The sequence below is a fragment of the Neofelis nebulosa genome, chromosome 9 (assembly GCF_028018385.1).
Source record: "Neofelis nebulosa isolate mNeoNeb1 chromosome 9, mNeoNeb1.pri, whole genome shotgun sequence".
Taxonomy (NCBI): Eukaryota; Metazoa; Chordata; class Mammalia; order Carnivora; family Felidae; genus Neofelis; species Neofelis nebulosa.
In genome coordinates, this window is record NC_080790.1 from 113,988,272 (window position 1) to 114,003,860 (window position 15,589).

The following is a 15,589-nucleotide window of genomic DNA, read 5'->3' on the forward strand; positions in this document are numbered from 1 at the left end:
AGTAAGTATTTTAGAAGCAGAATGATAACTTCAAGGAAAACTGTCAGGATATCACTAACAGCTGAATGATACATAGATTTAAAAAAAAAAATCTGCAGCTTCTTGGAACCTGGAAAGGATACACAACAGTTCAGAGTTTACTTTCAACTTGGGATGGGAATAGTTCTGTCAAATTGACAGATTTGGCAGGAAGCCATCTTGCATACCAGCTGGTGACCCATAGTGCCTATATAACTATATACATCAAAGGTGGGTTAGTTCCCTACTAAGGAAAGGTGTGTATTTGCCAAAATGCCTTATATTGGAAGGTCTGGAGGTAAATGCAAAGCAGACTAAACTTCAAATGTATGGTATCAGTGCATGTTGCATGTGTAAATTGGTACGTTCCCAACAGTGGGTTATAGCTTAAGCAATACAAGTTTAACTAAGTCTTCACTTTTGCATATAGAGTTAAATACCCAAAGTATCTCTTTTAAAAAGTAAGTTTCTGTTGGAGAAGTAGAGACTGATGAACAGACACATCCTGGAACGGTAGCGAACGAGCCAAGTCTTGGTTTGAATTACTACAAACAAAGATGAGAAATTGCCTTCCTATCAGCATTATTTCACGGCTTATATGTTGCATTTGTCTTTAACAGCAATTGTACCAGACGTTAACAGACTATGATATTCGATTTTACATGTATGAGATTCTGAAGGTAAGGGAACCTGGGATACTAAATATCTTTAGTTTGCTCTTCCTTTTGTTAAATGGTCCAGTTAACTGTGGAGAAGCCAGTGAATTAACTTTGGAAAGTATGTTGAAAGAAGGGGCCTCTTCATGTAAGTGTTTAGTTAGTTAATAGCATCAGAACCCTGTGCTAATGTAAGCATTATGGAATAGAGTCTAGTAGGAACGTAATTTAGAATGCTTTGGAAATGGTATTTGGAAGTGAGCTGGGGCCCCTTTAAAAAATACTTGTAATCTCCATCGTACTCCTATGAAAGTCACAATTAGATTGTCAAAACTTAACAAAAATAACTTCTGATATGCTGGCTTGTGGTATACTTTATTTTACTTAAAATTCTACAAGTAAAACAGTAAACTCCAACTCAGCCCTCAAAGGGTCATCGTCCTAAGGATTATGTAAATCTCTGCTCAAAGATTGCTGATTTAGAGTGGACTTTGATTTCTAAGATGAGATCACCAATTGTCTTGCTCCTAGTAAGCATTAAGATCATCTCTATAGATGAGAAAATTGTGAAGAGGTGGCTAAAGATTCTTACTAAATGAGGGTTGCTATAAAGCCTGCATTTGAATTTTAGTAGTACCCTAAAGAGGCTATCCCAACAGAGATATTTGATCTCTCCATTGGCTCCTGCAGTATTGTGACAGGCGTGACTTCACAAAGTTAAAGGATATACTTGTCTAGCCCTGGAAACCATAGGAACCGAAGTTGCCCTTCAGGAAGGACAAGAACTTAGCCAATGACATCAGCTGGCTTAAAGGCTGGGATTAGCAAACCCCAAAGGTTATGCTACTCAGTTCACCTTAGTTTGAGATTGGACATGGTTTTCAAATCGGATTTGATGTAATAAATCAGGTACAGGACAAACAATAAAATTTTTGGCTTTGTGGGCCATAGGTTCTTTCTCACACTATCCCTGTGGTCACACAAAAGCAGCTAGAGATGATACATAAACAAATTGGTGTGGCTGTGTTCCAATAAAACAGTCACGAAAAGAGGCAGCGGGCCGTATTTGGTCCATGGGCTGTGATTTGCCAACCTCTGTTGTGTCCTCTAAGCTGCTAGAAGATTATTGTTCTTTGAATGAGAGGTTTGTAGAACAGACCAGTTTTCTTGTTTTGAGGGGCCTGTGTTTCTGAAAATGATCCAGCCTTTGGGTAAGGGGGAGATACTGGAAGTGTTGCAATTGGTATATACTTTCGGTGTTTTTCAACAGAAAGGATGTTGAAACAACAGTGGAGGGACAGAACTTGAAGTCCAGAGGCTATGAGTTTTCTTGACTGTGGGATCTTGAGGAAGTCTCTGAAGAAGAGCTGTGGGAGTGATTGTCCTGTTCTTGACTCACAGGGGTTTTGTGAGGCTACAAGGAAACCTATGGTGAAAAAAGTAGAAGACTTTAAGAAAGTCACTCTTAAGCAGGCTCTTTCTTTCTTATCTGTTCCTCCTCCAGGCCCTGGATTATTGTCACAGCATGGGAATTATGCACAGAGATGTGAAGCCCCATAATGTCATGATTGATCACGAGCACAGAAAGGTAAAGTGATAGACCAACAAGTCTTATTTATCAATATGATAGAGTTTAGGCACTTGATAAATGTTTGGTAAACGAATGAACTCATTAACAAATCATAATGTTGAAACCACTATCATATTCCTAAGAATGCTATCAAGAAGGAAATAGATTTGGGGCGCCTGGCTGAGTCAGTAGGTGGAGCATGCAGTTCTTGATCTCGGGGTCGTGAGTTCAAACCCCATGTTGGGTGTAGAGATTACTTTTAAGAAAGGAGGGGGACGCCTGGTGGCTCAGTCAGTTAAGCGTCCGACTTTGGCTCAGGTCGTAATCTCATAGTTCATGGTTTTGGTCCTCTCGTGGGACTGTGTGCTGACAGCTCAGAGCCTGGAGCCTGCTTTGGATTCTGTGTCTCCCTCTCTCTCTGACCCTCCCCAGCTTGCACTCTGTCTTTCTATGTCTCAGAAAGAAATAAACATTAGAAAAACAACAACAACAGATTAGTGGGCAAAACATTAACTTTGGGCAGGGAAGCTGGCTTCTAGTTTCATTTATTAAATAATTAATCTCTTGGGAAACTCATTTACCTCCTTTTTCTTTTATAATGGGTATAATAATAATTGCTCTGCATGCCACTAGACTATTATGAGAGTCAAGTATACACGGCTGTGACATAGATAAAATATTCAGAAAATGCTGCTGCTTATTAGCAAGTGTCATGAGGCCCCCGAACTTTACAAATGCTTTTAATGAGAGCTGCACTGACCACATGACTTTATAATCAGTTTTTTAAGGTGACCAAGCCCACCTTTTATAGGCAGTAATAGCTATCTGTTGTATACTTTGGGGACATAGTTGATTTATTCATTCAACTAATATTCATTTAGACTCACACTGTTTAAGAAGTATTGTTCTAGAGGCTGGGGATATATGTGTGAGACAAATAGACAAAAAAATTCTTGTCCGTAGGGAGCTTGCATTTGCAGGAGGCTGGTGGAATAGAAAGTTAATAGTGATATTACTGGAAGAGGGGCACCTGGGTGGCCCAGCTGGTGCTGACTTTGGCTCAGGTCATAATCTCACGGTTTCGTTCATGAGTTTGAGCCCTGCATCAGGCTCACTATTTGTCGGCGTAGAAACCGCTTCGGATCCTCTGTTCCCTCTGATCCTCTCTCTGCCCCTCCCCTGCTGATAGTCTCTGTGGTGATGTGGAAGAGAAATCATAAATAGGGAATCGTAAAGGGTGTTAGGGTTTTAAATAAGGTTGTAAAAGAGAAGGTTTCATTGGGAAGGTGACGCTTGAATGACATTTGGAGGGAACCAGCCATGTAATCTCAAAAACAAATGTGTCCCAGATAGAGGAAATGGCAGGTGCAAAGGCCCTGAGGCAAGAATGTGCCTGGCATGTTGGATAGATAGAGCTAGATAGAATGAACAGGGGGGAGCGAAACAAAATGAGATCAAAGAGATAGAGAACCACATCATGTAAAACCTTAAAGATCATTGTCAGGCCTTTTCTCTGAAGATGCAGAGCTTTTTTTGCAGGGTTTGAGCAGAGGGTTGACATGCTGTCACTTAAATTTTTAAGAATTCATTACACATCTTTTAGAACAATTAAAAATAGTGACAATACCACATGCTGGCAAGGATGCAGAGAAACTCCATCTCTAATGCACTGCCAGCAGGAACATGGAGTGGCCCAGCCATTTTGGAAAATATCAGACTATTGTTTCTTCGTTTGTTGGTTTCTTTTTTTTTTAACGTTTATTTATTTTTGAAAGAGTGCAAGCAAGGGAGGGGCAGAGAGAGGGGGACAGAGGATCTGAAGCAGGCTCTGCACTGACAGCAACAAGCCTGATGTGGGTCTTGAACTCACAAACTGCGAGATCATGACCTGAGCCGAAGTCGGCCACTCAACCAACTGAGCCAGCCAGATGCCCCTACTTTGTTGGTTTCTTAAAAAGCTAAACGTATGCTTACCAAACAGTCCGGGAATATGGCATTTATCCCAAAGAAACAAAAAACTTAGGTCCACCCAAAAACCTATATATGGACATAGCTTTTTTTGTAATAGCTCAAAATGGAGAAAAACCCAAATGTCCTTCAGTGGGTGAATGGGTAATTGAACCGTGGCATTATGTGGTAGTATTACTAAGTAGTATTCTTCAGCATTAAAAAGGAAAGAACTAGGGGCTCCTGGGGCTGGCTTAGTTGGTGGAGCGTGTGAGTCTTGGGCTCGGGGTTATAAGTTCAAGCCCTGTGTTAGTTGTAGAGATTATTTAAAAATAAAATCTTTTTTAAAAAAAGGAAAGAACTACTAGTAATGCACCAACTTGGTGAATCTCATCCTGAGTGAAAAAAATCAGTCACAAAAAGTTACATTAATGGGTCCATTTTCAAAATGACAAAATTGGAGCTTGAAAACAGAGGTTGCACCAGGGGTTAGGAAGTGAGGGGAAGGGATAGCACAAGGGATATATGTGGTGATTAAACAGGTCAATGTCTTCTGGAAGTTACCTGAACCTACGTGTGATAAAATTGCAAGAACTACACACAAATGCATGTATATCAAACTGAAAAATAAGATCTTCCTGAATCATAATCATTTTTAAATGAAAAGCTTTTGCTCTTTCAAAAGTAGAGAATAGAGGCGCAGGGCAAGAGTGAAAGCAGGGAGACCAGTTAGGAAAAGAGACTGTTCCAGGAAGTCAAACAAGAGGTGGTGGTGGCAGTGGATGTGATGATCACGGTCAGAATAATGGTAGAGCAGCCATTTGTCAGATTTGCTGTGAGGTGTAAGGGAAACAAGAACCCAGGGTGAAAATTTTTGGCCTGAATGACAGGATGAATAGAATTACTTTTAACTGAGGGGGGAGAGGCTGTGGGTGAAGCAGGTTTTGCAGGGAGTGTTCAGGAGGTTTTGTTTGATAGGTCTATCGGGTGGCTAAAAGAGTCAGTTGGCAGGAGGCACAGGCTGGGGAGTCTAGGGGGGGAAGGCTGAGGTGCTGTGTGTGAAGCCATAGACCAGAAATGGTCATCTGGAAGTACTTGTTGATTTAAAAAAAAAAAAAAAAAAAAGGTCAAGGAGAGCTCTGAGGCACTAATGTTAAGGGGTTAAAAAGAAAAAGCATAAAAAGGTTATGCTTTCTTTTGTGCTTTTTATTACATTTCCACTCATTGCTGATACAAGGTAAACGCTGTACCTAGTTAACAGTGAACTTACACGGACAGGCCCAGAGTGATCGGCATTACTCAGGCCCTACTGCTTATACTTGAGATCATGGTCATGCTTTGCACAGTGAGCAAATAAGCTTGCCTCTTGGGCTTGCCTACTGCTTTTTCCATTTTGAGGACACAGTTTGGTCAGAATTGTTTGTGTGGCTTTTCCCTTACTTCGTTCACTCAGCAAATATTTTTTATTTTTCTTTTGTGTACTGGGCATTATGTTGCATTCTAAAAATTGCAGAAATGAATTACACAGTCTCTTCCCTTAAGGAGCTTACAGTGCATATTGAAAAAGAAAGAGAGAAAATGAATATACAGTAAAGAGTTGTAAGTTCTATTAAAGAAATATATTTGGGGTTCAGGGGACTAAAGGCATGGGTTAGTTCTACTTGGATAATTAGAAAAGACTTCATTGAAGGGCTAACTTAAATACCTCAAAAAATAGGGATATGTTCAGTAGGCGTCTAGGTTGGATAGCAGAAGACATTCTAGTCAGAAGAGCAGTTTGAGAAATTGTGCAGAAATGCAGAATAGATGGTGTTTTTCGGAAACTAGATCATGGAGAACCCTGTATGCCAAGCTAAGAAGTTTGATTTTCATTCTAAATGCTGTAAATAGGTAGTCACTGGAAAGGTTTCAGTAGTGACATGGCTGGTATTTTTAAGAGTATTCTTTTTTTCCCCCAATTTATTTATTATTATTATTTAACGTTTATTTATTATTGAGAGACAGAGAGAGACAGAGCATGAGCATGGGAGGGCCAGAGAGAGGAGGAGACATAGAATCCGAAGCTGGCTCCAGGCTCTGAGCTGTCAGCACAGAGCCCAACGTGGGGCTCAGACCCACCAACTGCGAGATTATGACCTGAGCCAAGTCGGACGCTTAACCGACTGAGCCACGCAGGCGCCCCTTTTAAGAGTATTCTGATGGCAGTGTGTGGGGTAGCATGAAAGATAAAATTGCTCATGATTTATTCTTCCCTCTTTTTTAATTTCAGCTACGACTAATAGACTGGGGTTTGGCTGAGTTTTACCATCCTGGCCAAGAATACAATGTCAGAGTTGCTTCCCGATACTTCAAAGGTCCTGAGCTACTTGTAGACTATCAGGTGAGAAGAGAAGGGCGGATAAAATTTCGGTCCTGTGTTTTGCACATAATTTGTAAAAATGTCGTTTTGTGCATTTGAGTAGGCCATTTATGCACATACATGGCTGTCCCTTTTATATGAATGTAAAACATGAGTCACTTCAGTTCATCCATCATAACTTGCTCTTATTTTCATAACGTCAGGAGAATATGAATAGATCTGCATTTGATCCTAACTGAAGAGAAGGTACACCAGAGATACTCTTTGGAGTCAAATTGAGAATTGTAAGGTTTAACCAACCTTAAAATAAACTCAAAAATGTTCTCTTGTGATTTTCCTAAATTGTATTTTAAAGACCTTCCCCTTGACCAAAAAAGAACAAAAACCCTCTTTCTCCTCACAGGAACAAAATCCTTGGGAGTACCTTTCATGCCCGCTCCTCGCAGGTGTTTTTATCAGACACATTGAGAAGTTCAAACTCTGTCCTAGAAATGGCTTTTCTGGGATCTTGAAGCTATAATGCAGAGCCCAAAACACATTTTATGCATAAAAATATTCTTCACAACATTGTTTATAATGGTGATGAAAAATAAAACACTATCTAATTATAGGAGAAATTAAAGATTAAATTCTGAAACATTTATGCACTAAAATAATGCTACACATTAAAAGGTTTCCATGGCCTGTAACAGTGTGGGACCTTCTTAGGTAAGTGAAAAGAGTAAATTCCAAATAGTATACAGATTGTTTTGAAACGGGGGTGGGGCGGGTATATAGAAAAAAGACTGAAAAGAAATACATGAAGGTGTTAACTGGTTTTTGGACTTTTGGACTTTGGGTCAGTGGAGTGATATATACTTTTAATAGTAAAGAGCAGTATTTTATTTTGAATTGCAAGATATTTCATGTATGATAACTAATTTTTTTTTTACTTTAATGCAGATGTATGATTATAGTTTGGATATGTGGAGCTTGGGTTGTATGCTGGCAAGTATGATCTTCCGGAAGGAGCCATTTTTCCATGGACATGACAATTATGATCAGGTGATAATTTTGTTCCTATTAGGGAACTTACTGGTCTAACTTAATGATGGCTAGATCTGCCTACCCATTTAGAAACTACTACGGATCTTGCTAAAATACGGATGACCAGCCCCCACTTGAGACTTGTTAATTCAGAATCTCCAAGGGGGGGCCCTATAATATCTTCAATTCATTGCTTATTCAGCCAAACTGACATTGATTTTCAGACTGGTGTTTTGGGAGCCTTTTGAAATCAGAGTTTTTCTCTTAGTCGTCTTAATTTGCAGTGCTTGCTTTATTGCAAAATATACATGGAAATTTTTTATTTTTTTATTTTTATAAGTTTACTTATTTTGAGAGAAAGTGTGAGCAGGGGAGGGGCAGAGAGAGAGAGAGAAAATCCCAAGCGGCCTCCAGGCTATCAGCACAGAGCCCGACACAGGACTCGAACTCATAAACCATGAGATTGTGACCTAAGCCGAAACCAAGAGTCAGATGCTTAACCAAATGAGCCACCCAGGTGCCCCTGAAAATTATTTTATAAAACATATACAATTAAAAGAATACTGGTTTAAGAAATAAAACATTACCTTAGAATCTCCTAGTGTAAGCTTTCATTAAAGAGTTGTTTCCCCCAACATGTTGGGAATGTTTCCTCCAACGTGTTGGGTTTTATATGTAGTGTTTCTGTGATCCTTTTGTCTCTTTATACGGATTAAGTTGATGTTTGTAGATGATGTTTTTTATACTAGCTTCACTTTCCCATAAAGAACAAGGGGCCATTTCTTTCAAAAGAACCTGGAATGATTCTAGGACATTGTGGAAGGTACTGTTGCTTTATTTGAGCACAATGACCATTTTTAATGAGTCAAAGAATACCACCTGAATTCAGTTAAAAATCAGTAACCCTATTCTCAGGACCATGCAGTCCAAGCAGTACAGAAAAAAAGAATAGTCACTTCTCTCAAATAGTTCATAGTCTATCCAGTAAGGGAACTGAACATATAAGGAAATAAGTTACAGTCATAAATGTCAGAGTAGAATCATAGACCAGGTACAAAAGGCAGTTGTGGTGGGAGAGTGGTCTGAATGTACAAGAGCAGCTTCCCAGAAGAAGGGACATCTTCAGTTGGGCTGTGAAGCAGGACAGTGCTTGATCAAGGAGACATTTCAAGGGGAAGGAAGCAGGTTATAAGACCATTTGTTCGGGTGCCTGGGTGGCTGAGTCGTTAAGTGTCCGACTTCAGCTCGGGCCGTGGTCTCATGGTTTATGAGTTCAAGCCCCACATCGGGCTCTGTGCTAACAGCTCAGAGTCTGGAGCCTGCTTCGGATTCTGTGTCTCCCTCTGTCTCTGCTCCTACCCCGTTCACGCTCTGTGTCTCTCTATCCCTCAAAAATGAATAAACGTTAAATTTTTTTTTTTTTTTTGCTTTTTTCCTGACACTTTCACATTGAGTGATAATTTAGGGAATTTTATATGGAAATCCATTCCTGCCATGCAAAGAAATTTGAAATATATTGTTAGAAGTTAGCATTCATACCTGTAGTCATGGTGACCCCTTTCTGTTAATTCAGTTAAAGCCGGTTGATTTAATTATGTAATGTGTTTGTGGTGTGGGTTTTTGTGTCTCTTCAATCCTAGTTGGTGAGGATAGCCAAGGTTCTGGGGACAGAAGATTTATATGACTATATTGACAAATACAACATTGAATTAGATCCACGTTTCAATGATATCTTGGGCAGGTAAGTCCTAAAACAAAATAGTTACATTTTCTTTGCCAACACACTTTTCTCTGCAAGTATGTCGGTGGTCTGGCCATGCAGGGTGCTGCATGAACGGGTCTGTTGTAAAAGGATTGCACCAAATGGCCTATTTCCCAGATTCACTTACCAGGAGTTTGAGTGTGGAGATTATGGTTACAGATTCCTGTCAAGTGAATGAAATGTGTAGAGTCAAAAACCAAAATCTCTTGATTTAGCTTGTTTCTCCAAATGACAAAAGCCCTCTCTAAGGGAGAAATAGGAAAAGGAAATGCATGCTTCAAGACTGATCTGCAAACCGTGAATGCTGACAATAGGAATTAGACACAATACGAATCGATTAGCCACTTAACTGGAGGAGGTGGACTTGCCTGATGAAAAAAGGCTTCTGCTGGCCAAGTGGCAGAGATGCCAGGAATTGCTGTGGGGGTGGGAAAGAGGCCTGGTGACCCAGCCACCTGACCTCTTTACTACACAGGACAGGGGCCTTTAATCCTATCAAGTAACCTGAATTATGTTTTGTAGAATCGTGAGGACCCAGATTTCTCTTTTCTGCAACACTGCTATTTCCAGTCTCTCCAATTAGCTTTGTTGTCTCCCTAGTGGCAGAGGGTACATGACCTACTCTCTTGAGTTCTGATCTCTCTTTGCTATTGGCTGGGCTCCTAGCCACTAAAGAAAATGTAGGAGTGAAATGTTGGGCTTCTGTGCCCCTCGGTCTATTTCTCATTCCCACTTTGGCTCTACAGACACTCCCGTAAGCGATGGGAACGCTTTGTCCACAGTGAAAACCAGCACCTTGTCAGCCCCGAGGCCTTGGATTTCTTGGACAAGCTGCTGCGATATGACCACCAGTCACGGCTTACCGCAAGAGAGGCCATGGAGCACCCCTATTTCTGTGAGTCTAACTGTCCAGTCCACAGAGCCTGTGCAGGCCCACCCAGGAGACTGTGCAAGGCAGGGGAGAATATGTGTTGTGAAGAAAGCTCTGGGCCCAACAGTTGAAATCCCAACTGCCTTTAGCTTGCCTTCAAGTTACTTGACTCACGGTGAACCTCGGTTTCTTCAGATGGGAGACAGTAATGGGAACAGTCTTGCAGAATTGTTGGGAGGACCGTGGTTGTCTCTCTCACAGGCTACTTGACCCGTGATCACTCCTAAACAAACTGCTTTACTTCCTGTGTGGGAGATATTTCTCAGTGGCTAGTCTGGAGTAGTTGGATTAGAACGGCAACCTTTTATCTGGCCTTGTCTGGCACTCGTTCACTGGAGAGAGTCAAGGAGGTTTGAATATCTTATTGTATGAACATCTTGACCTGGGTTTGTGAGCATAGCTAACGGTGCTGTTCTGAATGTAAATGCCACTTAGTCCCACCCCATCCTCACTGTGACATTAGCCTTAACGTTGGATCACTCCTTGGGGATTGGTGGGATGGTTTTATAGTGAACTGATTATAATCCTGCCCACTCTTCTGTGCCTGACGCAAATGGACAGGCTGATTGAGGTGGAGAGTGAGGTCTGTGGTAATAGCATCAACCTGCACAGACCTGTAGCTTTTGCCCATTTGGCACCATGCTTGACCAGCTGAGCTGCGGACCGAAATAAAAGCAATTTACTCTGATAAAATAGTACTGTCTTGGCCAGGTTAGATTGTATCGTCTCATTAAAACCTAACAAGATCCAAAAAAAAAAAAAAAAACTAACAGGATCATTTTGTTTTAAATTAGCTTTTCTATGGATAATGACCACATCTTCCTTCCATTTGGTTTAAGAGTTGGCCTTTACCACAGTTTGATAGGAAAGATAATCCTATTTTATGTTAGTTGTTTAATTCATGGTGAAGGTTCTTGCCACTTTATGTTCTTCTGGGAATAACATGGACTATAAATAAAATACATACAGAGAATGAGGATGGCTGCTTTAAGGCCCCAGACCATTACCTTCAAGTGTAACAGAACTTAACCCTTTTTGTCTTCTCTAGATACTGTTGTGAAGGACCAGGCTCGAATGGGCTCATCTAGCATGCCGGGGGGCAGTACGCCTGTCAGCAGCGCCAATATGATGTCAGGTCAGTTCTCTGCTAACTTTCCGGGGGGGGGGCAGTAGAAATCAGTTATTTTTAGTTTTGCTCCCTCTTTGTGGCCTGATTTCTTATGGCCCTTCTCTTTTCTATAATGCTGATCTTCTTCTTGACAGTACTGACCTGTGTGGTCTCCTCACCAGGCTTCCAAATGCTTTTTTGACACCTGGTTATGTTAGTGACACTGCCTTGAGTAGGGTATCGACAGTCGCTTCTAGGCCAGAGTCCCAAAAATTTCTCACGGAGAGGCTTGAAAGTCCCAGTAAACTATGAAAAGTAAAAGGAGATCTTTGTCACAGTTTAGAGTGACAGTAGTTGCATGATTCCCAGAAACAAGATTAAGAAATTGAGGGTGGGGGTAAAGGTGTATAGATCTGTACGTGTACAAGGATGCTTCTCCAGTTTTCTCCCAGAGCATCTGTCATGTGCCTAGCAAATTGTAAAGGTTTGTATGAAATGATTTTTCATTATTGTTGAGTCTTCTTGATTGAAAGCAAGTTTGTGTGTAGAATACACACTTTTGTAAAAGAAACAATAGACTTATCCCCTAAGAATTCTACATGTAGGTAACATCCATATGGGTGTACTTGTAGTCAGGACATTTAGTCAGACACCCTCAAAGAACTGTTGTCACAATTCTTTTTTTAAAGAACTAGCTACCTTTTAGAACTCAAGGTATCTTGAGGTATCCTCAAGGTATCTTGCCTATGGGCAAAATGATATATATCCAAATCCAAGGCTGCTGATTGTAGCCTTATTTGTAAGAGCAAAACATTCCAGCTTTCAGTAGGGAACTAATAAAATGAATTATGGGATATCCATTCAGTGGAAAGCTATATGGCCAGAGAAAAGAATAAATGTTTCATGTTCTTTTTTACCTCTAATTCCAAAATAGTCATGTGGAATAAAAACAAGATTCCGCACCATGTCCAAGGCCAGGAGGAGTGGCAAGAATACATAATCACATTTTTATATGTGATTTTTATATGCACATTCTTACATAATTATATTCATATATATGCATAAAATATTTCTGGAAGGATACACCCCAAAAATGGTACCATAAGTTGGCCAAGCAAAAGGGTAAGAGAAATTTTTCACTACATACTCTTCTGCACTTTTGGTATTTTGAACCATGAGAATTTATTACCCGTTCTAGAAGTGTATATGTAACAATTTGAAAATTAACTGGATGGTTGAGGAAGGCAATCTAACTGGTAATTCTGGTCATTAGATGAGTAGAAGAAACCAAATAAATTCTAAAACACCATTTTTGCATTTCCCCACCGAAAATGACTTTTGGTAATTTGGAAAGCTGCCAGCTAACCAGGCGTCATGATGTAAGAACACGTGAGCTTTGGCTCTAGCCTCGTGCTGTTCAGTAGAGCCGAGACTAGCCACATGTGGCTATTTAGATTAGTTAAAATTGAATACAATTTAAAACACAGTTCCTTAGTTGCCCTAGCCAGATTGCAAGTTCTCATTAGCCACTTGTGGCTAGTGACTACCATATTCACAGAGATCACAGAGCAGAAAGTTTGGTTGGAAAGCGCCGCCCTGGAGATAGGCCTCAGTTTTCAATTCAAGGATATTTGCTACTTACCAGCTGTGTACTTTGTACAAACTGCTTAAACTCCCCCAGCTTAGATTTCTTTACCTGTCTCTTCAATTGACTTAGAAATTAATTGTAACTTGAAATTAGATTTAATTTGTAAAAATCTGGCTGTGTAGAGGCCTTCAGAAAAAAAAAGAATTACTGGGGCGCTTGGCTGGCTCGGTCGGAAGAACATGTGACTCTTGATCTCCGGGTCATAAGTTCAAGCCTCATGTTGGGTGTAGAGATGACTTAAAAAAGGGAAAAAGAGAATAACTGTTGTGTCACTTTTGAAACAGGTGAAAAACCGGGGACTAAGATTTCCATGGTTGGTGTCTGGCTCATTGTTAGCTGTTTTCTTTTAGGGATTTCTTCAGTGCCAACCCCTTCACCCCTTGGACCTCTGGCAGGCTCACCAGTGATTGCTGCTGCCAACCCCCTTGGGATGCCTGTTCCAGCTGCCGCTGGCGCTCAGCAGTAACGGCCCCTTCTGTCTCCTGATGCCTAAGCAGAGGTGGGGGAGTCGACGCTCTCCTTGATGCAGCTTGCGCCTGGCGGGGAGGGGTGAAATACTTCAGAAGCACCGTGTCTGAACCGTTGCTTGTGGATTTATAGTAGTTCAGTCATAAAAAAAAAAAAATTATAATAGGCTGATTTTCTTTTTTTTTCCTTTTTTTTTTCCTTTTCTTTTTTTTTTTAACTCGAACTTTTCATAACTCAGGGGATTCCCTGAAAAATTACCTGCAGGTGGAATATTTCACGGACAAAATTTTTCCCCCCTTTTAAATTTAATTTCTCATCACTAAAGAACAAAGATGAACCAGCCTCAATCCCGGCTGCTGCATTTGGGTGGAGATCTCTTCCCATGTCCATCATTGCTCCCCCACCATCCCACACTTTGGGGGATTTATATCTCATGCTCTTCTCCAGAGATTATAAAAATGTAGCTTCTTCAAGGGAGGTGGGAAGGAAGAAGGAAGGGAGGACCCAACCTACAAGAGCGTTGTGCTGCTGGTCACTTTTATCACTTTACTCCAAGTGCTTCAGTGGGGTTGTCATGGTGAATCTAGTGGAAATATGTCTTCGTTTCATTGAGATGCTGAATATCACCTACCCAAAGTGCAGACAGGTCCTGAAAACTTCAATCTGAATCATGTCTTATTAACCGAGCCCTAAATCCAACTCACTTAGACTTCTAGTTCCAGTTTAGTTTAAAATGTTAATACCTTCCCTCCCAGTCTCCTTACCTTGGTCCTCTCCGCCTTCATCTCCCCACATGCTCTGTAGCTGGTGGGAGGGGGAGGCAAAATCTTTTCCAGTTTTCTTTGACTTGGCCATTTTGAATTCAGTTAGTTACTGGGCTTAACTTATTGCTTTTTGCAAAAGAAACAAACATTGTCTATATAGGTTTCATGCTAGCAACTCTTTCAGAGCTAATGGAAGATGTGGCCACACGGAGTTTCATTTTAAGCTTCCTGCCTTCTTTTCTTCCTTTCTTCCCCTTCCTTCACATGCCATCCAGTGAGAAGACCTGCCCCTCAGTCTTGTAAATGTATCTGAGAGGTAGGAGCAGAGCCACTATCTCCAGTGAAACTGAAATGGTAGACCTGTAATTGTGGGAAAACTATAAACTCTCTTGTTACAGCCCTGCCACCCCTTGCTGTGTGTATATATATAATACTTTGTCCTTCACATGTGAAAGATCCAGTGTTGGAATTCTTTGGTGTAAATAAACGTTTGGTTTTATTTATCAAGGTTAGATTTAAGTTCCCTGTGTAAAGGTCTCGCTGGGTGGGTGTCTCACGTTCACATCTGAGGGGCCTGCAGCCCTGTACCATGGAGGCTTCCCAAGGCCCCCATTTTTATACACCCCTCATTTGACCCATGGTACCGGGCAGGGCAGAGAGGCCTTAAAAAAGCACCACAAGCCAAAGCGTCTCTGGGGATTAAGGATCCTTTGCCATAAAACTCATTTTGTGTCTCAGCAGTGCAGGGATTGGGGATGGAAAAGTCGCCAGTTTTTGTGTGTTTGTGTGTGTGTAAAGTGGATTTTCCACTGTAATCCAACCACCTAAGTTTATCAGGTGCTTCACTGAGGAAGCCTAGTTTTTTAAGCACAATAGCAAAACCATCAGCTCTGTATTTTCTCCTATTCTTTCATTACAGTAGCTGCTTGTGGGAACTAGGAAAAATTCTTCCAACATATTTTAAGGCCTAAAGTCTTAGTTCCCCTTTCTCCTACCTTTATAGATCATAAGCCTTTCTCGCCTGGGCGCCATAGACAAACATAATTGTTTCAGGAGTTGAATTTAATGAACTTATCTAACTTTATAACCCATCTTGGCTCTAGTAACTTTATCAAGGTGGTGGCTTTCGTGAATAATAATGGTAAACTTTAGAGGAAGCTAAAGCCTCCTTTTATAATGCTTCTCAACCATAGGGAAAACATTCTGACAGTGTGGCAGGGTGATTTTCTTTCTTGTGGCCACTTACAGTGGATATTTATTGTTCTTGACCCTTTTATGCCCTAGAATGCTGTGGGGGTTATACCATGTGGAATTTGTGCAGAAGCTAAAAGC

At 40.9% G+C, this 15,589-nt stretch overlaps 1 protein-coding gene across 2 annotated transcripts in view; it reads left to right on the plus strand.

The window, feature by feature from the left end:
• The window catches only part of CSNK2A1 (casein kinase 2 alpha 1), a 56,197-nt gene extending 41,433 nt beyond the window's left edge, over window positions 1–14,764 (plus strand). For both annotated transcript variants that reach the window (XM_058685177.1, XM_058685178.1), the window contains 8 exons: window positions 639–698; window positions 2,179–2,262; window positions 6,461–6,571; window positions 7,493–7,594; window positions 9,217–9,317; window positions 10,085–10,233; window positions 11,318–11,404; window positions 13,376–14,764. In XM_058685177.1, coding sequence (XP_058541160.1) covers window positions 639–698; window positions 2,179–2,262; window positions 6,461–6,571; window positions 7,493–7,594; window positions 9,217–9,317; window positions 10,085–10,233; window positions 11,318–11,404; window positions 13,376–13,491 — 810 coding nt within the window. In that variant the 3' untranslated portion in view covers window positions 13,492–14,764. The remainder of the gene's footprint in view (window positions 1–638; window positions 699–2,178; window positions 2,263–6,460; window positions 6,572–7,492; window positions 7,595–9,216; window positions 9,318–10,084; window positions 10,234–11,317; window positions 11,405–13,375) is intronic.
• Window positions 14,765–15,589: the final 825 nt, after the last annotated feature.